The sequence below is a fragment of the Neofelis nebulosa genome, chromosome 6 (genome assembly GCF_028018385.1).
Source record: "Neofelis nebulosa isolate mNeoNeb1 chromosome 6, mNeoNeb1.pri, whole genome shotgun sequence".
NCBI classification, from domain to species: domain Eukaryota; kingdom Metazoa; phylum Chordata; class Mammalia; order Carnivora; family Felidae; genus Neofelis; species Neofelis nebulosa.
Genome location: NC_080787.1, coordinates 101840772 through 101864709, shown reverse-complemented (window position 1 = coordinate 101864709; position 23938 = coordinate 101840772). Strand labels below are relative to the sequence as shown.

Below are 23938 nucleotides of genomic sequence, written 5' to 3'. Positions count from 1 at the left end.
AGTGAAATAAATCAGACAGAGAAAGACAAATACTGTATGATTTCACTTATATGTGGAATCTAAAAAACAAGTGAACAAGCAAATAAAAAACAGAAACAGACTAATAAATACAGAGAACAATCTGGCAACTGCCAGAGATGAGGACATGGGAGTATGGGCAAGGTAGGTAAAAGGGATTAAGAGGTACAAACCTCCAGTTATAAAGAACTTATGGGGATGAAAAGTACAACATAGGTAATATAGTCAATGATGTTATTAATAACTTTGTATGATGACAGATGGTAACTACATTTATTTTGGTGAGCATTTTGTAATGTAAATAATTGTTGAATCATTATGTTGTACACATGAAGCTAATATAATATTGTAAAAAAAGTTGGAGGTCTCACATGTCCTGATTTAAAAATACATTACAAAGCTATAGTAATCAAAGCAGTGTGGTACTGACATAAAGACAGACATACAGAGCAATGGAATAGAACAGAGAGCCCAGAAATAAACCCTCATGTGTATCGTCAAATTAAGCACAAGCATGCCAGGACTGTTCAATGAGGAAAAGACAATCACTTTAATAAATGGTGCTCAGAAAACTAGATATCCACATGCAAGAGAATGAAGTTGGACCCTTACTTTATACCATACACAAAAATTAATTAAATGTATTAAATACCTACATATAAGAACTATAAAACTCCTAGGAGAAAACATAGGGAAAAAGCTTCAGGGGATTGGGTTTGTCAATGATTTATTGGCTATAACACCAAAAGCAAAGGCAAAAGAAACAATAGACCAATGGAACTACATCAAACTTAAAAACTTCTGTGTATCAATGGGGCACCTGGCTTGTTCAGTCAGTAGAACATGTGACTCTTAATTTTGGGGTCATGAGTTTGAGCCCCATGACAGGCATACATAACAAAAAACTTCTGTGCATCAAAAGGGACAATCAACAGTGAAAAGACAACCTATGGAAGGAGGGAAAATATTTGCAAATTATATACTTGATAAGGGATTAATAGCCAGAATATATAAAGAACTCCTTCAACTCAACAACAAAAAACCCAAACAGACCGACTAAAAAATGGGCAAAGGACTTGAATGGACATTAATCCAGGAATGATATATAAACAGTCAACAAACAGATGAAAATACACTCAACATCACTGACTATTAGAGAAATGCAAATAAAAACCACAATGACATTATCACTTTACACCCATTATGATGATTACTATAAAAAACAAATCACAAGCATTGGCAAAGATATGAAGAAATTTGAACCTTTGTGCACTGTTGGTGGTAATGTAAAATGGTGGAGCCTCAATGGAAAACATTATAGATATTCCCCCCAAATTAAAAATAGAACTACTATACGATCCAGTAATTCCACTTCTGGGTATATACCCAAAAGAGTTGAAAGGAGGAGGATCTCAAAGAGCTATTTACACACCATGTTCACAGCAGAATTATTCACAATAGCTATGCGGTACAAGCAACCCAAATGTCCACTGATGGATGACTGGATAAACAAAATGTGGCATATACATACAAGGAAATATTATTCAGCTTTAAAAAGGAAGAACATCCTGTCACATGCTTCAACAAGAATCAACTTTGAGGACATTATGCTAAGTTAAATAAGCCAGTACAAAAAGACAAGTATCATATGATTCCACTTAGGTGAGGTATCTAATCAAATTCATAGAAACAGAAAGTAGAAGGGTGGTTGCTAGGAGCTGGGGGGAAGAGGAAATGGGGATTTTTTTTTTTAATGAATATAGTTTTAGTTTTGCAAGATGAAAAAGTTCTAGAGCTCTTTTGCAGAGCAATGTGAATATAACTAACACTACTAAACTGTACACTTAAAAATAGTATGGTAAATTTTATGTGTTTTTTTTTAATCACTTAAAAAAAAAAACAAAAAAAAACCAAGGGTGCCTGGCTCAGTCAGTAGAGCATGTGACTCTTGATATCAGGGCTGTGATTTTGAGCTTCATGTACAGTATAGAGATCCCTAAAAAAATATTTTTAAAAGGCGAAGGGGAAGGCAGATAGGTGGTTCCAAAAGGTCCAGCTTGCACATGAGTGTGAGGGTGAAGAGTTTATATGGAGAATAGGAAGAATGGTATTCCACCATGAGTTATTATATTAGTTATAAATACTGAGGGAGCTGTTTTGGGGGGAGAAATAGTTTGATCTTTTTCAGTGAAAGTAGAATATATGGCCTGCTATGGATTTAAAAAAAAAAAAAAAAAAAGACTTAGACCCTTAAATGGTTTTGAGAGATCAGCCCCTCAGACTATACAATAAGGTATACAATAAGTATCCCTAGGGGATTTTGCTGAGCCCTTGTCAGAGACTAGGCCCAGACTAGAAGGGCCCTTGGAAAGTCTATTTATTCCTGAAAATTTAGATATTATATTCTAATGGTCTTTGAGAGCCCATCCAGTCTGGAGTACATGCCCTCTTCCCATTAGTCTTGGTATTTTGTAGGGTGAGAGATAAGCCATTCATAACAGCTTTTCTCCAAGCAGAGTAGTGCATCTGCTTTTATTTCCAAATCTTCATTTGGCTAATATAGAATAATCATCTCAATTTCTTTGGTTTTTATCATTTTTTCAAAGGCCAAACTTACCCTGCAAAGAACAGTAAACTAAAAAATTACCATCACCATTCTATAATTTATTGAGCACCTACTTACACATCAGACACTGTGCTAGGCAACTTGCCCATTTAATGTTTTTGTTATTTTCCCAAACTGCACTAGAATAAAACATTCCTATTTTACTATTCCCATTTTACAGTTGAGGTTAAAGAAATTAAGTTGCTTGCCCAAGGTCCACACAGGAGATAGCTAGGATTCAAGCTGAGATCTGCCATTTACCTAAGCCTATACCCTTTTGAGGATGTTCTATCACCTCCCTAATCACAGAGAGTTACAACTAGAAGGACTGTGTGGTCTAGTCATTTTATTTCAAATGAAAAGAAAGAGGTAAAATACTCCCTTTTTCATCTATCTTACTTATTTAATAGAGTAGATTGCCCAAAGCAGGTGTCTCTAAATTTTTCTGCTTACTCCCGCTCCTAACATGAAAACAAGAAAAATACTGGTACCTGACCAGAAAATTATTATTAGAGGACAAAGAATTAGTACAGATGGTTATGTAGTGATGTGTTCCTCACAGTGTTGATCACCATTCTGCCCAGATACAAAATCTAGGAGTCTTCATTGCACGGTTCACTTACTGAACTGACAAACACTTAAATTCCAAAGTTGTTAAATCCAGATTTTAAGACTGGAACCGAAGTATTTAATACAGAATAGAAGAAGAAGTCATGTACTTTGAAAAACTGTGAATATATTTTCATCTTACATTTCTCATAGCAGAGAGCACATTTATATTCATTTTTCCATAATACCTACCTAACGAGAAGAAATGCCTATTTCTTCTAAGATACTTAGACTACTCACTAAAATCAGTATCTGAAAAACTTTCACTATTTGTCCATACTGAAAAACAAATGTTCATGCATGTTACCACTCTGTAAGAATGAAGGAGGCCTGACTTCTTGCTTCTGTTGTTAATCTACATCATGTTAGAAAGAAGGAATAGGCAGTGGTTCCAGGAAGGTATGATGACTCTGAATTCGGTTCAGGAGCTGCTGGGCCACAGGTTTGAATTCTGTTTCCCACTGGAGTTTGTGATAGTTTTTTAGGTCTTGATCAAAACTGCCATCCAGTGCTAGTTCTTCATCTGCACCCAAAAAATTAAAATTACAGCAATTATTTTGGCATGTAATCCTACTGGTTAAAGTTTAAATTTTGATGGCATAAGTTAAATTCATCCTGGGTCATCTCTAATCTCAATATGACACAGATATGATTTGGGGGTTACATTTGTTTTTTATAGGAGTAATTCTTGGGGCACCTGCGTGGTCCAGTGCCCAACTCTTGATTTCAGCTCAGATCATGACATTCCGGTTTGTGAGATCGAGCCCAGAGTTGGGCTCCACACTGGTTGTGGAGCCTGCTGAAGATTCATGCTCTCCCTCTTGCCGTCCCCCACTCGCTCTCTCTTTCAAAATAAATAAATAAATTTAAAAATTAAAAAAAAAGTATAAAAGTAATTCTTCACTATAAAAAGGACAATAATCTTCTCAAAAGAAAAAAAAAATCCTGGATTAAGTTGGGCTCTTATTTCAACTAATCCCCAAGTGTTTATATCCACATCCAAAAGTCAGATCACAGTTTCTCAGGAGAAACAAAATATTAATAGATATTCCTTATCTGCACATTAGAAAAGTGAATTACTTCAGTGGTTGACAGATCTAAAAGGAGTCAGGAAATCTTTTCAGAAAGTAACACAGTTGAATTTGACACTTGATTTGAAAATCAATTTTGCTGGCTTTAAAGCAGCCTCAGTGTACTTCTTTGTAAAGGCCCCTATGCTCTCACCAATAACAGTGAAAAGTGGGAGACTTTGAGAATCTGAAGTAGTGAAGTAGTATTAGAATCCCAAGTGAGTCCACGTATAATGTAGAAAAGCACTAGTAAAAAATAAAAAATAAATAAAAAAAAAAATTACAACCTTAATTTGCTTCTTATTCCAAGGGCACCCTGAATTCTGTAAACACTGAAAGTCTATCCAACCCAAATAGGAAGATAAACGGCCACTAAGCGTTCTGTGCCAATATTTTGCTTGTTTATATTGGGCCTCACACCCCGTATGTGAAGGATTTTAGGAAAATGGATTGGCCTGCCGGTCAGAAGACTGGCTCTTCCACTTCCTAGGTCTGTGGCTGAAGCAGACATGGTAAGTGGTAACCACCAAGCCCTTAAATGACCACAAATATTGCTACTTACATAACTTGCAAACTTTTTAATAGGGCTAATTAAAATCCCATTATCAAATGCTTCATTACTGTTTACATCAAATTGTCTGCACTGTGTATCTTCATATATCCTTTGTACCTCGGCACTGTTGGTGTTAGTGTCAGTACCCTGAGTAAGATAAGGCAGCCTGCAATCCCAGTTTGGACCTCCCCCACCTCTCCTCCAACCAAGAGGACAGCCGCGCCGCTCAGAGATAAGTTCTGGACAGACACAAACACTTCAGCAAGGCACTCCCTTTGAGGCACTCCCAGCTCCTGTAGGCAAACCTGGACCTCCCCACCCACAAGCTAACCAGGGCCTCGAGGGGAGGAGAATGCCAACGGCCTTCTGGGCCTTCAAAGCCAATATTGAGCTACTTCCAGACATGAGAAGCCTGAGAGATTTCTCGATCCTCTTCCTCCTCACTCTTTTCCAGGTTTTCTGAGCATAAACTCATGTCAGACGATGAATTCTCTTATTTAATGCCCTTCTTTCCAAAGAGGCTTAGGGCTGCCGGCTGCCCAGGCACTTGGCAGTTCCTTCCTCTGCACAGGTTTTAGTTGGATTTAGTGGATTTAGCAAATCTCTATTTGGGTGTTTTAGGGCTTTTTTCAATCTAATGTCAAGACTGTGTTACTTTTCTTGAGGTCTGGCCTATGATTAGTTAATCCACACTCGAACCCTATTAATTGTAAATTGGTTTAGACAAGGAAACAAAAGTGGCCCAACAGCTACAAGTAAAAGCAAAAAGCAGTCTGAAGTTTGAAAGTAAATACAACAAATACATAAGAAAGTGCCCTACTACACTAGATATTATATTTTGGAATGTGTAGTGTTTGCAGTAAAGAATAGCAGAGGGGGCGCCTGGGTAGCTCATTCGGTTGAGCGTCTGACTTTGGCTCAGGTCATGATCTTGCTGTTCTCGAGTTCAAACCCTTCATTGGGCTCTGTGCTGACAGCTTAGAGCCTGGACCCTGCTTTGGATTCTGTGTCTCCCTCTCTCTCTGTCCCTCCCCCACTCATGCTCTCTCTCTCCATCAAAAATAAACATTAAAAAAAAATTTTTTTAAAAACAATAGCAGAGGCAAATTCAAGAACAATTTATATCTATGATTTTCAAACTCTTGACTGACCTAAAAGATACATACATCAGGACTGTACATTATGACTTACATATTTATTTACAATCAACAACCATTTCACAATAGAATACTTAGTCTTACTGCATGTAATTTATTCTGATATTTTCTTTCTTTGCTACCACCTCATTTTTTTAAAGATGTTGGACACAGGATGGAAAGCACTGATTTTGATAACCAATCATTCTTAAGCTTTCTGTGTGAACAGCATACTTCTAATACTAGAATTTAAAGGAAAGTTTTAGAAAGGTATAGAAAGGAGTAAAGAACCCAAAACAATAAATTCCTCAGTGATCATTATATCACGATTTCTGTTGTAGTTTAAGTATCCTGCAGCATCAATTAAAGCTTCTCTTACTTCACTATCTCCCAGTTTTCTGTTCAGCACCAGGTAGCTCTAAGAAGGTTTGATTATTTTCCTATTATAAGGCCCAGTCCTCACAGTCCATGCTCTTCAGTGTGGGCTTGTTAATGTCATCCTTTAGTTTCTTCTAATTTTTTTAGAAAAACATTTTTAAGTAATCTCTACTTAAAACATGGGGCTTGAACTCACAACCCTGAGATCAAGAGTCGGATCCTCCACTGACTGAGCCAGCCAGGAGCCCCTTTAATGTGATCCTTTAACTTGAACACCAGGCCTCACTCTACCCCTTGTCTCACAACCTAGGTGCTAAGTTGAACATATGTTACGATGAACATAAAATAACCTGTGTTCTTTGTGTTAATAAACTGCACACACTGATCACCAGTTACCAGCTCTCCTGAGAGAAGCTCACGGTAGAACAGTGTGCCAGACTTGTGTACATCACTTAAGATAAACATCAAGATAAACACACTACTGATGAGTTTATAAGAAGTGACTGCAATACATCAGGACGTTTCAGACAATTTTCTTTTTAAGCTACTTTCCAAAAAGAACATCAATGTCCCAATGTCCCAACCATGTAAAGGACCATTACTTTCTCCTTTTTTTGTCTTTCCTCAGTCACCCATAAAAAAAAAAAAAAAAAAAAAAAAGTTGGCTAACTTCTATTACTGTTATCAATTGCCTTGTTATTTCTAAAAGCAGTGCACACTTCAATGTGGGCTTTGTGATTTAACAGCTCATTCTGTTTTCAAAATGGCCAGCTTTTTAGCTATCTGTGTGAAACAACTGGAATTCCAGTACACTCTCACTCACCTGTGCATACTAATTGCTGCATCCTGGCTGGTCAGACATACTACAGCCCTGTCAGAGGTAAGGGTCTGAGGCTGGCACCACACAGGCAAACACCAGGAAAGAGTTCAGTCCTTAGAATTTGTAAGGAGGGCCTAGTGATCACGTGAGAAATCCCTGACACACTGTGGCTCCCTGATCAAATGTGTTTATTTTTGCTCTCCACACCACAGTTCCCTTCCATGGGTTTGGGTGAGGATTTACAAAGTTAGTCAATCAGAGCACCTGGGTGGCTCAGTCTGTTAAACATCTGACTCTTGATCTTGGCTCAAGTCGTGATCTTATGGCTCCTGGGACCGAGCCCCGCCTCCAGCTCTGTACTGACAGAACAGAGCCTGCTCGGAATTCTCTCTCTCCTGCTCTCTCTGCCCCTCCCCTGCTCATGCTCTCTCCTTCTCTCTCACTCACAAAATAAAAAAACTTGAGAGAAAGAAAGAAAGAAAGCCAATCTACAGGCATCTATCAAGGACCTACTTCATATGAGGCAATATCATTTCCCTAAAGTGGTTCAGTTGGAGTGGGGAAACAAGATAAAAGTTACAAAACAATAACACAGGAGAAGTTACACAGTTCACGATTGCTATTTAAGAAGTACAGATTTCCTATGACTACACTGTGGGCTTGAAAAGCTGTGTGAGAAAGGTCTGCAGGGACGGGCAGCACCTGGCTGGGATGGGCACATGCAAAGGCTCAGAGGTTGGGGAAGCACAAGGAGAAGCCTGCCCTGGTTCTAAGGGAAGCCTGAGGGAGGGGCTACTAGAATGAAGTGCCTGCCGGGTACTGCATTCTGCTGAGAAGCTGCCCGTGCCCACACGGGGTATAAGGGGGCCCTTATGTGAGGCACCTGGGTTACTCGGTCAGTTAAGCACCTGATTTCGGCTCAGGTCATGATCTCACGGTTCGTGAGTTAGAGCCCCACATCGGGCTCTGTGCTGACAGCTGGGAGCCTGGAGCCGGCTTTGAAGTCTGTGTCTCCCTGTCTCTCTGCCCCTCCTCCACTTGCACTCTGTCTCTCTCAAAAATGAATAAACTTCAAAACAAAATTTTTTTAATTAAAAAAAATTCAAAGGGGCCCATATGTAACATGTCCCCACCATTTTGTTCTTTATGGTTGACCGCTCTGGACCTATGTGCCAGGGAAAGAAGCCACAGGTAGGCTGTGGTACAGGCAGCTGCTGCCTTAGCCCTGAAAGCCCTACACCCCAAGGGAGTGATTCAGGAAAGCAACCACACCTCTTCCCCAACAGGAGACACATAGAAAGATGTGCCAACAACAGAGGAGACACATGCTGAGGGCAGCACTAAGAAGCCTCGAGAGAGTTGAAGCATGACCAAGCAGGAGCCTCTAGGGACTTTTTGCATCACAGCAGAGACTGAGCAGAGTTGAGTCTCAAGCAGGGTGGAGCAGATGATGGCCTGCCACTGAAGGGGTCACTCAGGGACTCTGGTTTCATCTGGAATGACCTTCTAGGTCCTGAGTGCCCCTCCAGCAGGCTTTGGGCAATGTGCTTATTTCCTGGCTTCCTTCTTCCCTGTGCACCCTTCCCTGAAACTCCTTCACTGAGCAGGTAGGGGTTCTCAAGCCTGGCTGCATAGCAAATTCACCTGTGGAACTTTGAAAAAAACACAGACAATTGGCCTCACCCTGGAGTTCCTCAATCAGCATGCCTGGGGATGGGGCCAGGACAAGAGTGTGTGTTTTTTAAATTCCACACCCAATCCCAATGTTCTCTGCCCCACTTGAGAACTGAATTAAGGCAAGTTGAGCACAGACTTCTGCTCCTGGCAACCTGAGAAAGCTCAGTGTTACCAGAGCAGACTGTGAACCTCAGTGATTTAAAATCATGTTCATTTTTTTTTTCTTACTCCTACACCCACAAAATTATATTTACCTGAAAAGAGCAAATTTCACATCCATCTAGCAATCCTGATTCTTTCAAGTAACTTCTGGTTCTGAGTTCCTGTTTAATAACATTGTTACAACACTTAGCATTTACAAAGCACTTTCACAGCCCTGTTTTGAGGACTCCTCATGTGTCAGGTACTCTATCAGGCTCTCTGTACAATGTCTCCTCCTTTATATTCTAACAACTCCACAAAGTGGCCATCAATGGTCCCTAGCTTAGAGATGAAAAAATATAAATTCAGGGAGGTTAAGCCCAACATTAAAAGTTTATATGTGACAAAAGCAAGGGCTTAAACTCAGAACGGTGTGCTATGGGCCCTGTGGTCTTTCCATTATGCACTCAGATGCTTATTTGATCCTCACTACTCCGCAGAGCAGGGCTAGGGTTATCATGTCCGCATCTCAGAGATGAAAAGACAGGTCCTGAAATTCTCTGGTCAAATCACACCACAAGAAAACACCAGCATTGGAATCCACAGCTTCTGAGCCACACTGAGAGCTTCCACATGGCCTTGCAGATGCAACACGGTGGCTGGGCAATGGTACAGACATGGTCTCCATTTTGAGAAAAAGGATTATTGAAAACATTCACTTACTTATTTAAATCATTGTTTTTAGACCTAACCCAGAATGAAAAAAATTCTCCTAAAAAAACTTTTTTTTTAACATAAGAAACTATCCTTTCCTTTGATTTGTATCAGTGATTTCTTCCCTTTCAGTGGTCTGAACCCCACTGTAATGTCAAATAATTTCACAGACCCTCCTCCACATAACATAGTTGCTAATTAAAATGTATAGATCCATTAAAACCATGACTTGAGAGTAACTTTTAGCCATATTTTATCAATTCCAATGTTATATATTTTTAAACAACACCAATAATTTATGCTCACATCTGGTATTTAGGCAGTTTATAAAAAAATTCAGAAAAGAAAAAAATGAGAAAAGCCACAGAAAAAAACCATGACAGAATCCAATGAGTTGGAGTCCTTGTGTCCCCATTGTAAATAACATTCTGCCTCTTAGATATTTCCAAATTTACACAGCTACTCAAACACATACCAATCTTTACCCATGCTGGTCACAGAAAAGAACATTTCTCCTACTCTGATAAAACTCACAGACTCACAGTCTGGAGTCTTACCTAAAAATGATGGTAGCAGGACTAACAATGTGTTGGTGTCTTCATCTCCAAAACATGATGAAGCGTTGGTGATATTTTCACTGAAGTTCCATAAAGTTTTGCAAACCAAGCAGGCCAGCTGCCAATCGGTAGGACCAAAATGTCTTAAACAATCCACCAACCTACGTCAATAAAAGTCAAATTAAGAAGTTGTTAGGGGGGACCCTGAGTGGCTCAGTCACCTAAGCGTCCAACTCTCTGTTTCAGCTCAGGTCATGATCTCGCGGTGCATAACTTGGCTTGGGATTCTCTCTCTCTCCCTCTCTCACTGCCCCTCCCCCACTCGAGCTGTCTCTGTCTCTCTCAAAATAAATAAACTTAAAAAGAAAAGTTATTGGTCAGAATCTCTTTAATTTTTGTATTTTTAGCATAATGACGATCATCCTGTATTATTTAATATGTATTATATGTAATTCAGTGGTTTTTTAACATTTCACATCTATAAATTTAAGTAGCTACAAAGTAGCAATAACCTACTTCTGAACGGTTTTAAGAGTCCAGTGGTACCTAAATTTCCTCTTCAGCCCATAGCTTGGCAGTTCCAAATGCTGAAATACCTCCACCCCAGAAGAGTGATGAGAGGGGCCCAAGCTCCATGGGAAACCATTCCCTCTGACATCTGAGAGTCAGGACTCCATGCCTTGAAACTTACTTTTTAATGCCACCTCCTTCTTTTAGGATGACACGTTTGTTTTTATCCACAGTGAGATTTAGGAGAACGCCACAGGCAGAAAAGCAAATATCCTGATGCTTAGCATCGAGCAGTGCAATCATGAACTTGTGTACTGGGAGGACAGAGAACAAATGTGGACCAATAAGGCTGAGGGTTCCCAGCTGTACCTTAGATTATAAATGGCAAAGGGGGAAATGGGGAGTGGCTCGAAAAACCGGAAACTCTGCTAGGGGACTTAATCCATTCTACCTAAGGCTTTACTCATGCCCAGCTGTGGGTTTGCCAACATCCACTGCATCTAGAACTTGCTCCCCATCCCCCAAGTCCTTGGTCCCCCAGCAGTGCTGCATCTGACCCAGGCAGCAGCTCCCTCCCTGGGGCAATGATATAGTCCCTTCCAGTAGAAAGGGAAAAAAAAAAAAAATCACAAACTCCAACCACACAGGTGACATTCATCTCTACCATCTGATTCTTCTCAAGGGCCCCTTTGAACCTTTGCAGCAATTTTCTTTAAATACACAACCCCTGGGGGTGCCTGGGTAGCTCAGTCAGTTAACCATCTGCCTGGGGCTCAAGCCATGATCTTGTGGTTCGTAAGTCGAGCCCTGCAAAGGGCTGTCAGCGCAGAGCCTGCTTCAGATCCTCTGTCCCCTTCTCTCTCTGCCCCTCCCACCACTGGTCCTCTCTCTCTCTCTCTCAAAAAAAAAATAAACATTAAAAAAAAAATACAGAACCCCGGGGGGGAAGTAGGCTCCTGTTGCGATCTCTAAAGTCTTCCAGGGCTTGTAAAAGAACTGCTCAGATGGCTGGAAACTGGCCTGTAGCAAGGCAGGACTTCCAGAGTAGGGGGCAGCTCAGGGCAAGACAGGCTTCCCACCTCTAGGAACCATTTTCCTTTATACCTAGGAAATGGAGCCATCTATCCTGGTTTCTTATACCCCCAGAAGGGGCTGGGCAAAAGATTGGGGGAGGTTGGATAAAAGTGTGTTCTGCCTCCACCCTATCACCTAAGAGGTGGCCATCTTGTTCTGACTTTGGTCCCATTGAAGGGTCAGACACATACATGTGTGTGTTTAAGAGTCTAAAGAATGCGCCAAAATGTTAACAGTTATCTCTGGGGGAGTGAGATTATGGGTGACAGTTTGCTGCTGCTGCTTTTTTCCCTTAATATCTGTATTACCTAAATTTGCTACCATGGATAATTAGGAAGTTTTAGGTATTATACTTACATGAAATATTTGAGATGTATAGAGGTGGTTATCTTGTGTACCTGCCACCCGGCTTAAGAAATAAAATGTTACAGGGGTGCCTGGGTGGCTCAGTCAGTTTAGCATTCGACTTTTTCTTTAAATTTTTTTAATGTTTATTAATTTTTAAGAGCGAGAGAGAGAGGCAGAGAGTGAGTGGGGGAGGGGTAGAGAGAGAGGGAAACACAGAATCTGAAGCAGGCTCCAGGCTCTGAGCTGTCAGTACAGAGCTTGACACAGGGCTCGAACTCACAAACTGCAAGATCATGACCTGAGCCAAAGCCAAAGCCTAACTGACTGAGACACCCAGGCACCCCTGGACTTTTTTTTTTTTTTTTAAGTTTATTTATTTATTTAGAGAGAGGGAAAGCATGAGTGGGGGGAAGGGCAGAGAGAGAGAGGGACAGAGAGAATCCCAAGCAGGCTCCATGCTGTCAGCACAGAGTTGGACTAGGGGCTCGATTCCACAAACCCGTGAGATCATGACCTGAGCCAAAATCAAGAGTCAGACGCTTTACTGACTGAGCCACCCAGGTGCCCCAAGTGACCAACTCTTGATTTCGCCTCAGGTCATACTCTCATGGTTCTTGGAACTGAGCCCTGGATGACAGCACAGAGCCTGCTTTGGATTCTCTATCTCCTTTTCTCTGTCCCTCCCTACCTCAAAATAAAAAAAATAAATAAACTTAAAAAAAAATGTTACAGATCCAATTTTATATCTTTGGGCACACCTTCCCTTCCAACGGTGACTTCTATCTTAAGTGTGGAGTTTACAATTTCCAAATGTCATTTGTACCTTTACATCATTACTATACATTACATAAACAATACTCAAGATCGTTATGCATGTTCTAAAACCTATATTAATGGCATTATTCTGTATGTACCCTCCAATCACTAGCTGTTTTGCTCCTATATTATGTTTGAGGCTGATCAATGTTGATCCACGAATCTCTAGTTCATTTATTTTAATTGATGTAGAACTTTTTGTTGCATGAACATATCATGATGTATGCACACTTAGGTTTTTTCCATTTGTTGCTATTACAAGTAGGGCTGTAATGGACATTCTAGTACGTGAAGGAGAATGTCAACTGAGTCCATTCTCATGGACAGTAATAATGACTATAGATTGTTTCCCTTACACACACACACACACACACACACACACACCATCTCAGAACTCGGAAGACCATGCACAAGGGAGAGGGGAATCCTGAGAACACTGGCCAGATCTATCCTGGCATATCGAGTGGAGAGCCTTCCACATGCATGGAACAGCGTGTCAAGCGCTGCGCATCCCAAAGCAGAAACAAGCATCACATTGTCATGACCCAAGCTCTAGAACTGCTTAGCTGTTTATTGGCAAGAAGTACATGCTGATGAACACGGAGTATCATTAACTCACCATTTTTCTGCACAATGAAATCACAGATGTCATGGTCCTGGGAGAGATTTCCAAAAACACGCACAGCTTCAAGGATTCCATCCATGTTATTACTCACAAGAAGCTTTATGAGCACTGGGTTTGGGGACCAGAGAAATAAAACCAGTGAATTTAAGTTTTAATTTAAAGGCTATTAGGCTCCAGTATTATACTAAATACTGATAACTCAAAATCTTAAAGCAATAATAAAACACAAACTGTAAGAGACTTTAGCAAGAACTTGGCCACTAACTTTTCCCCATATTCCAATGTCTTAGAATTGAATGAGGCTCTTTGATATCTGTACCAGAAATCGGAAAATAGGAATGCCACCAGGTCTGTGTTTAGCAAATAGAGTCAAAATGTTAAATATTCATCCACCCAAACCCAACACTGAACCTTACATTCAGCAATATATAGCTTTTTGTCTTGAATTATGGAATTCTTCACTTGGTAGTAAGATAAGTTGTTGATTGTGGCTGTAGTATTGATCACCAGCTCCTCGCAATCCTCAATTGACTTGTATTCTGAAACACAGTAAGGAAAAGGGTACCAAAGGCTCATTGCAGGGGCAGAAACAACGACATCCTAACTGCAGCAACAGCAGCCCCAGGGACAAGCTGTCCCAGGCAAGGTCTGTGCAAGGGCACTGTTTGCTGCTTTATTTCCCAGGACGCTTCCTGCGTGGAAGTGCATCAAAAGCAGAGGACCACTCCTGGCCAGGTTTTAGAACACTCTAAGCTCGGCCCCTCCAGCCAGGGGGTCTGGACAAATTGGGCTGATCTAGGCCCTGTGTTTGTAGTAAAGTGGAGGTGCCAACACACCAGCAAGCTGAGCTTCTCTCACCCCCACTGGTTTGCCGTATTCCTGAGCTCTCTGGGGGCTCCACCCTGTGAGTCTGTTCCCCACACTTCCAGCCTGTTCCCCACACTTCCAGTCTGCTCCCCACACTTCCACCTCGCAACAGAACGATCCTGGGGGCAAACTCTATCCATAACTCCTATCAGTGCTGCCCTCCAAACACGCAGACTCTGATCACTTCTCACCTCCTCTAGTACCACCTAGCCCATCCCTCACCTCTTAAGTGGCTACTCTTCTTCCAGCTTCCTCCCTGAGTCCATCCTTAACATGATGATCCTTGAATAGTAAGTCAGCTAAGGTCACTTGTCTTACGTGGGCATCAGGCCCTACCTGGGCAGCCCTAATCTTGATGTCTCTGGCCTCACTTGACGTTCTAGCCCCCGGGTCCCCAGTGCCAACCACACTGGTCTTCCTGCCCCCCCCCCGTTTTTTTTTTAACATATCAGCATGATCCTGACTAAACCTTTGTACTGCTGCTACTCCCTCTGTCTAGAATATACTTTGTTTCCAGTTATCCACTTGGTTCACTCCTCACATCCTCCAGGTTGTTGCTCAGACATCACCTTATTGAGCACACATTCCTTAATCACCCTATATAAAATAGCATCCATTATTCTCTTCCCCTTACCTTACTTTTTAAAAAATTGTTTAATGTTTATTTATTTTTGAGAGAGAGAGCATGAGTGGGGAAGGGGCAGAGAGAGGGAGACACAGAATCCAAAGCAGACTCCAGGCTCCGAGCTGTCAGCACAGAGCCAGACGGGGGGCACGAACACATGAACTGTGAGATCATGACCTGAGCCGAAGTTGGACACTCAACCGAATCTCCCAAGCACCCCTCCCCTTACCCTACTGTTATCTTCTCCATAGCACATATAATCACCTGACCTTGACCTGTTCAGTGTTTAATGTTTGTCTTCTAGGACTAAAATGGAAGCTCCACAAGACTAGGGATGTATCTGTTTTAGTCACTGTTGCATTCCTAGCACCTAGAACAGAGTCTGGCACATAGGGGTGCTCAATAAATAATTGCTGGATGCAAGAATGAGTGAAGGAATGAACTCTTTATTTAGCATATAAGGCCCTTAGTCATTTTGTCCCTGCCTTCTACTCAGCCTTCAGACTCATCTCCTGGCAGATGTAGCAATGCCAGTTAGGAGCCCTGGTTCCTGCTACCCCCCACTGACGACGCTAGACCATGGGCAGTGTTTGGGCAGTGTTTGGGAATCTGTTGTTTTTTTGTCTCTTGCCTTGGTAGGACAATTCATTAGCTTGTCCAGAAAAAAAAAGGGGGGGGGTACCTCTTCTGTATCACCACCTTCTGTAGGACTACACATTTGGCCAGAAGGAATAGTGACTGACATCAGGAGCAAGAGGGTAGGCATTCACAGCTATGAGGCATCTATCATGAACAGCACCAAGCACTTTATGTGCATTTAGCCCCACAAAAGTAAATAGTTAATAATGCTTTACATGTGCTTACAAGCATTTGAACCCACAATAATTAATACTCAAAAGGTACATCTGTCTCAGTCAGCTCAGGCCACCGTAACGACATACCACAGATTTGGGCTAAAATAACAGAAATCTATTTTCTCACGGTTACGGAGGTTGGAAGTCTGGGATCAGGATGCCAGCACAATTGGGTTCTAGTGAGAACTCTTCCCGGCTGGCAGATGGCCGCCTTCTTGCTGTATCCTCACATGGAAGAGACAGCAAGAGCAAGCTCTCTGGTGTCTCTTCGTATAACGTACTAATCCTACCATGAGAACAGGTTACGAATTTTGGGCAGGGGGCCAGGAGCAGAATACTATTGGCTGAAATGCAGCCCCTTCCCCAAATGCACATGTTGAAGCTCTAACCTCCAATGTGATTGTATGTGAGATAGGGGTTTTAGGAAGTAAAGTTAAATGAGGTCATATGGGTGGACTCCTTATCTGATAGGATTGGTGGTCTTATAAGGAGGGGGAGAAAGGGGAAAGAAAGGGAGAAAGGGAGAAAGGGGGAGAAAGGGAGAAAGGGGGAGAAAGGTGGGGATTGCGATCATTCTCTTTTTCTTGAGTGCACACTCTGAGGAAATGCCATGTGAAGACAGGGTGAGAACACAGCTGTCTGCGAGCCAGGAGGCGAGCTCTCATCTGGAACCCAACTGGCAGGCACCTTGACCTTGGGCTTTCAACCTCCAGAACCATGAGAAACAAAGTTCTGTTGTTTAAGCTACTAAGTCTGTGGTATTTTGTTATGGAAGAGTGAGATGGCTAATAAAGGGGGGAAATGGGACACAAATGATTGGGGGCCATAATTATAGATACCATGAAAGCCTGAAAAATAAAAATATAAATAAACTTTAATCACATGGACTAATCCAGGAAAAATTAAGGATTTTAAACTCTTTGTAGTTAATTTGGCCAGTCTTTGGTAATTTGATTGGTATACTTTATTATTTTAGAAAGAGAGCACGCAAGCGAGGAAGAGGGGCAGAGGGAGTGAGAGAGAGAGAGAGAGAAAGAGAGAATCCCAAGCAGACTACATGCTCAGAGCTGAGCTCGATGTGGGGCTCCATCCCACAACCCAGGGATCATGACCTGAGCAGAAATCAAGAGTTGGAAACTCAAAGAACTGAGCCACCCAGGCGCCTCCAGTATACTTAAAAAAAAAAAAAAAAAAAAAAAAAAAAAAGATAAAATTCACATACCATAAAATTCAGCCTTTCCAGGTGTACAATTCAATGAGATTCAGTAACAATTTTTTCTTTTTCTTTTTTTCTTTTCTTTTCGCAAATTTTTAAAAATATTACCTGTATTACCTTTGAGGAAGTTCTGCAGAGTGGAGGAATTTTCCTTCCTGCAGCTGTGAAGGCTCATTAAAGCAAGCCAGTTGTACCACTAAACCCCTAGGGGCACCGGAGCCACAGAACTGTCTCCCCTGCTGGGAGCAGCCTTACCTAACGTGGCGAGGAGCAGGCCCACGGCGTGCGGGTTGGTGGCCAGGGCCGGGCCGATGCCAGGGTGGATGGCTAAGTTGGCCAGTACTCGGGTCAGCTTGATGAGCACGTCCTCCGCTGGGGCCCGCGGCCTCTGCACCTTGGGTTGCTGGGCTCCTCCCGCCTGCTCCTTGGCGCACAGGTCCAGTTTGTAGAATGTATGGAATAACGACAGCAAGGTCGGGATGCTCCCTTTCTCTTTGGAAAATTGTTCACGAGCCTGGTGATTTTTCGCTGTCAAGTTGCCAAGAATAAAGACAATACGGACAACTAAATCCTGCAATAAAGGGAAGACCATTACAAGTGCATAGGGGCTGGGACAAGTTGTTGGAAAGGGTACAGTATTTAATTTATTCACGACTTAATTAATAGCAAAATGGAACACATCTGGCTTCTACTAACTAGTCTAGTATTTGAGTCCCAAGACTGGTGCAAATTGACAGAGATTAAAAGCATTTGGCAACAATGAAAGAATAGAAACCGATTGATACTATTAGCAAGGGCTATTAACTTCAGATCCTTCATCTGAAATTCTGGCCGGCTTTTTTTTTTTTTTAACCCCCTAGAGAACAATTAGTTGAGTGGCATAGGATTACTGATATTGTGTTATGTAAATCTAAGTATTGATACTAACAGGTTTCTTGAGCACCCAAATCTTTTCCTAAAAGTTCACCTCCTGCTGAAGCATCGTGTTTCTAAGAATCGGGTGTTCTGCACAATGGCTAATCAGATTGTGTTACAGCAGGCTTTCCTGACTCAGACATCTGGGGCAGGATAATCTTTGCTGTTGGGGGGCTGTATTTAGTAGCAGTATTCCTGGCCCCTACTACTAGGTGCCAGGAGCACCTCCTCAGATGCCACAACCAAAAAGGCTCAAATGTCCCCTGGGGGCAAAATCAGCCCCAGCTGAGAATCAAAGCACTGTGTTATATAAAGCCACCACTTAGTGATGAGGGAACATAAGGCAAACTGAGGGCCAAGCACAGTCTAGCATTACCCAGCTCTCCTAGGTGGGATGTGTGTGGCATTCCTCAGGCACTCCAGGCTGCCCAAGGACAAAGGAAAGGACCAAAAACAAATGGTTAAACTGATAAAGTCTCCATCAGTTCACAACTATCTTAGTAAATTAGAAGACAAAGGCAATCTTATCAACAGCCTAATCTCCAGAAACCTATAGACTGAGTTTCCTGGAGCCCCAGCATCAACCTCCCCTCCATAGTGATGTGGGAAACAAAGGCAAGAAGGAAATGGCAGATAAAATTAGATTTCCTTATAACCCGCAGCCCTTTGACACACACTTAAGGCAGGCAGAGTAAAACCTTCCTTCAGGAACTCCCTACTGTCTTAATGTTAATGCCTTAGCTTGACAATAGCTAGACCTCCAGTAATCTGTGAGTCTTTAGAATATGAAAATCTCTTTGGAAAGTTCCCTTTTGACTTTACCTCCCCCAGCCCCATAGCATATAAGAAGCCACTCTTCACAACCCCAGCGCCCCTCTTTTTGCTCATGGGTCCTGTCCCCGTGCTCTAATAAAACCACCCTTTTGCACCAAAGACGTCGCCAAGAATTCTTTTTCGGCCATTGACCCACTATCACCCCAAAACCTCATCACTTGTTTTCTTGATCAGGGTAGTGGTTACATGGGAGACACCTTTATCACTATTTGCTAAATTGCACATGTGTGTTTCATGTACTTTTCTGTGTATAAACTATATTTCACAATAAATAAATATTTCTTAAAGTCCCAAGCTGAGAACAATTTACAACTAAGCAGAATGCAAAAATAATTATGTTCTTAATTCGACAACGACAGACAGATGAGTACTCTTGGCCTCACCCATACCCATGGAGAGTGAGGAAACTCCTGTGGGAGGAAGAGACTTTACAGAGACACTCACTGAGGGGCTACCACTGACCTGGGTGCTAATTCTCATTGTGCCAGGCACTGTGCGATTTGACAGGCAAGAAACTGGGGTTCGTACAAGCTGCCTGGTCACACAGCTAGTGAGAGGTGAGTCAGGATTGGAAACCAGGATTCTCCTGATCCAGAGTCATTTCTACAGCCAAGCCCTGCTTCCCACATGGCCTGTCATTTAAGGATCTCCTTTGCCTTGCCATATGCGGAGCAGTCAAGGAGTTATCTCCTTTTAAAACCCAAATATGTCACCAGGAGGGATTCCCTATAAACTGGACTTTGTTGATCAGATCTGTAGTAATTAGCAGACTTAAGGACTGGGGACAAAGGGCAGAGGCCTGGGCCTGTTTTAATCAGGGAGCCAGGTCTAGGTGGGTCCTGGGGCTGGGGGATGGGCAGCACAGGAACTGTGAGTGGCAGAGAGTGGAAGGTCACAGGCAAAGGACAAAATGGGATTTGCCTGGGGCTCCTCTGCCAATACCAACTTGTTCCTGCTTGTTCTTGAAAGAAAAGTTTTCCCTGGCACTGGCCGAGAAGAAGCGAGGCCACTGCTTGTGCAGCTGGGAACCATTTGTCAACATTAAGAAAGTCGGAGGCTGACACGCCAGCAAGAACTGGAGCGGGTCCAGGAGAGAGTTCACACTGGGAAAAACCTCAGCTCAGCCCGCAACCAATGGCACCCAGTCATCCCAGTCAGGAGAACCTGGTCCTGGCCCACCGCGCGCCTGAAGCCCTTAGGGAACTCTGAATGCTGGGAGCCTGGGAGAATACACTCGAAGAAACAGGGTGAGGCACCGTGCTCTGAAGAGCTCCTAATCTATTTGAGAAGACAAGGCTAACAAGCGTGGGGGAAGAGCAAAGACTAAAAGGGCCAAGCAGGAAGCTAGACACGGAAAGGGATTGTAATCTCCAGCCTGAAAGCCAGGCAGTCTGGTTCATACATGTGACTTTGCTTAGCCTCTCTATGCCTCTATTAACTCATTCGTAGAATGGGGGAAATATTGTGTTGTAGTGTATTGTATTGTATCATATTGTACTCTATTGAGGGTAATGAGACAAAACAGGTAAAGCACAAATCATGAGGAATGATTCAGGCACTGCTCTGAACCGCTTTCATGTACTATCAGTAACATGTTAGTGGCATTTAACTGTGCAGGACGGACCCGACAGTCTCCGAGAAATTTAGATCAGAGGATGCCCAGAGAACAGTGGTGGGGGTTGGCAAAATAACCTCCAACGAATTTGAGTCTAACATTAAAAAATGTATAAAATGCAGATATATGGAGGGGAGGAACGGAGTAGGTTAGCCAGGCGAAAAGGAGCGGGTCTTGAAAAAGTACCTGGGACAGTCCCCTTCCTGGGTACTGGGCTCACCTTGTCTGTCTCTGATCACCAGGCAGTTCCCTAAAAATGCTGAAGTCTGTGGCTCTCAAATCTTAAATAAGGACACACAATTTCATTATGACACTCATCATTTCACATAAAGGCGGAGGTTACTTCACATTAATTCCCGATGGCAGAGGTTCCTCCCTGGGCTCTGGAGGGAAAGCCCTCCTCCACCCTGGACACACCCAGCAGAGAAGCAGAACCCTTTCCAACCAGGGCAGAGGGTATTTCTAAGAATTAGGCTCCTCGAAGGATATTCCACTTCATATTTTCTAAGCTGAGGAATATGAGCTTTTTGCATAAACTCTGATAATATAATTTCTGATTAAAGACACTCTACATGACTCCTACCTCTGAAAAATTCTAATAATCAACCATAATAGCAGTAGCAGCAGCAGCAGCAGGAATGAACACACAGTGTTTATGACGTGCCGGGCCCCGTCCCAAGCATTTAGATATGCAAATTCATTAAAAGTCATAATTTGTAGCCCTTTAATCTGAACAAAGTGTTCCCAATCTCTACCCCTAGTCACCTCCCTCGGGCACTTAACAGTAGTCTCTTGATGTTGCTGGACCTCATGCTATTCCCGGGATTGAGCTCCTCCCTCATTTCCTCAGGAGCATGTGAAGCAAGACAGGAAAGATGTTATATGTGATTTTGAATGACTTCCTTAAAAACTTAAAAAGTGGCTGCATCCTCTTTGCTCATTCATATCAGGACTAATCAGTTTACTCTGTAAAACATCACAGCTGCCTTCTGAAGGATGCTACGCTATTCTCCCTTCTCCCTCTTCCTAGGCCTCTTCTTCCTATGTTTGTTTTCCTCCTTAGCAGAACTCAGCAGGTGTCTCTGGCCCTGTTCCATCTCTACCCATCACTGCTGATCTGCCAGGTATTCAGACCAGATCCCAGGCTGGAGGCGAAGACAGCTTTCCTTAGAGATCATCATTCTTCCAAACTCAAGTTTCCTCCCTCCACGGTCACATGTGGTCTAATCTGGGAAGACTGAGTGCTGCTTTTCTCAGAAAACTCCCTCGGCCCCTTCGACTTCTGCAGTTCTTTTATTCTAATACTTGTGTGGATCCTACCATGGCATACGCTTCACGAAGAAGAAACTCTAGGCTTTAGGGCAGGAAGAGTTAACACTGCCACAGTACCTCTCTCCCTGCCTTCAGATGGAAAAAGGAGGGGGTGGTTCCTGGCAGCAGCAGGGCCAACTGAAGGATGGCACGCGGGATCAACAAATGGGGGTGGCAGATTGCGCTGTTTGCAGCACCAAGCTTCCAGCAACTGCTACGCTCACTGTTTCTGTCCTCTTTCTCAGGGTTGGCTCGGGCGTCTTTTCGTTCCCCCCCACCCCCTTTCACAAATCTATTCTCTGCAAATCTAGGGAACGTGGAACAGGCCAAAATAGCAGCAGTCTCCCAGGAGGCTGGCAGAGGTGGTGCTTCCTTATCCCCACACCAGTGCCGATCTTAACTCATCTGGAGGCCCGAGGACACCGGCTGAGCCAGAGGGCTTTGCAAGGCCCCATGGCTCACCGTGGGTGGCCCGCGCCGTGCAGAGGACCGCCTTGGACAGTGTCATAGAGAGGTTTATTCACTGGTCCACAAAGAGAGATTAAGGATTGTTGCCAATCTTTTGCAAGTCTCCAAAATGCCACTTAACTAAACATTCTATACAGATTTGAAAAAATTAGACAAAGGCCAACATCAGCGATTTGTAGAGACCACTGACTGACTCCATAGCAGAAATTATTTCATCGGTATACAATTCTCCATTGAGATACAGATACTCTCTTTTATTCTGACAGTATCTGACAGCCACCTATAAATCACCCCTGAACTTTTAGAGCATTTTTATCAAATTTAATACAATGTTGCATATATATATATATATGCATATATATATGCATATATATATATATGTTGCATATATATATATATATGCAACAGCTTTTGTAGTTTGGAAACAACAAAATGAAGATGAATCAGGAGAGGTACTTTTTTTTTTTTTAAGAAGTCAGTCTAGTATAACTAGTTCATACTGACTTGCAAATTTCGCATAAAAATGGAGTCAGCCTAGCAACAGTTACGGCCAACCAGAACTCAGACAAACAGGTACAGCTATTGCAAGAAACCTGACCTCAACTGTACCCTCCAGTTATAGCCTGTGGGATATTCTCTTTAGTTTCAAATATATTGTGCCCTTGGGAGCCAGCACGTTACTCGGTCTCAATGGGCCCCTCACTGCTGTAAATGAAATTGCTTTAACTGGAACAAAGCCAGGAGCAGGACACGGCTGAGTGGCCGGCAAGCTCCCATAGCAGCAGTTGTCGATGCGACTGTCCATGTGAGAGAGACTGGCCCAAGTCAGCGAAGGAGGCTCTCCTTCTACCCAGAGATGTGGAGACTTAGGCTTCACGGGGCTTGCTGACCCCAAAGTCCAATCCTGGTGAGGAAAAGAGGCAGGACCTTGGCCATCTGTGCTTACAGACGGATTCCCAAACTCCTCATTCACCATAACCCTCATCTGCCAGATCCCCCAGACTTGGTCCTACAGGCATGTTTGATTACTCACTCCCCTCACCAACCAGTCACTGAGTTCCCTTTGCTCTGCCATCTCAAAATCTCCCCCCACCGCCTCCTTCCCATGCCTGTTCTGGTTAATCTGTCTGTAGCCTCCTGTCACAGACCCTTGGTGGGATCCTCCCTCTGTGATCAATGTTAATGCCATTTCTTTTTTTTTTTTTTTTTTAATTTTTAAAAAATTTTTAGGGGCGCCTGGGTGGCGCAGTCGGTTGAGCGTCCGACTTCAGCCAGGTCACGATCTCGCGGTCCGTGAGTTCGAGCCCCGCGTCAGGCTCTGGGCTGATGGCTCGGAGCCTGGAGCCTGTTTCCGATTCTGTGTCTCCCTCTCTCTCTGCCCCTCCCCGTTCATGCTCTGTCTCTCTCTGTCCCAAAAATAAATAAAAAATGTTGAAAAAAAAATTTTTTTTTTAATTTTTAAAGTTTATTTTTGAGAGAGAGATAGAGAGAGAGAGAGAAATGAGTGGGGCAGGGACAATGAAAGAGGGAGAGAGAGAATCCCAAGCAGTCTCTGTGCTGTCAGCACAGGGCCCGACATGGG

General features: G+C 42.9%; 1 protein-coding gene across 5 annotated transcripts in view; it reads right to left on the bottom strand.

The window, feature by feature from the left end:
- ARMC2 (armadillo repeat containing 2) overlaps positions 1-23938 on the bottom strand; it is a 135054-nt gene that overhangs the window by 27726 nt on the left and 83390 nt on the right. For 2 of the 5 annotated variants that reach the window (XM_058734902.1, XM_058734905.1), the window contains 6 exons: positions 17469-17784; positions 14068-14190; positions 13646-13759; positions 10970-11102; positions 10279-10439; positions 729-3755 (listed from right to left, as the gene is read on the bottom strand). In XM_058734902.1, coding sequence (XP_058590885.1) covers positions 3598-3755; positions 10279-10439; positions 10970-11102; positions 13646-13759; positions 14068-14190; positions 17469-17784 — 1005 coding nt within the window. In that variant the 3' untranslated portion in view covers positions 729-3597. Of the gene's footprint in view, positions 1-728; positions 3756-4384; positions 4549-10278; positions 10440-10969; positions 11103-13645; positions 13760-14067; positions 14191-17468; positions 17785-23938 lie in introns of those variants that run through there. The other 3 variants (XR_009263195.1, XM_058734903.1, XM_058734904.1) reach the window with 3 other exon arrangements.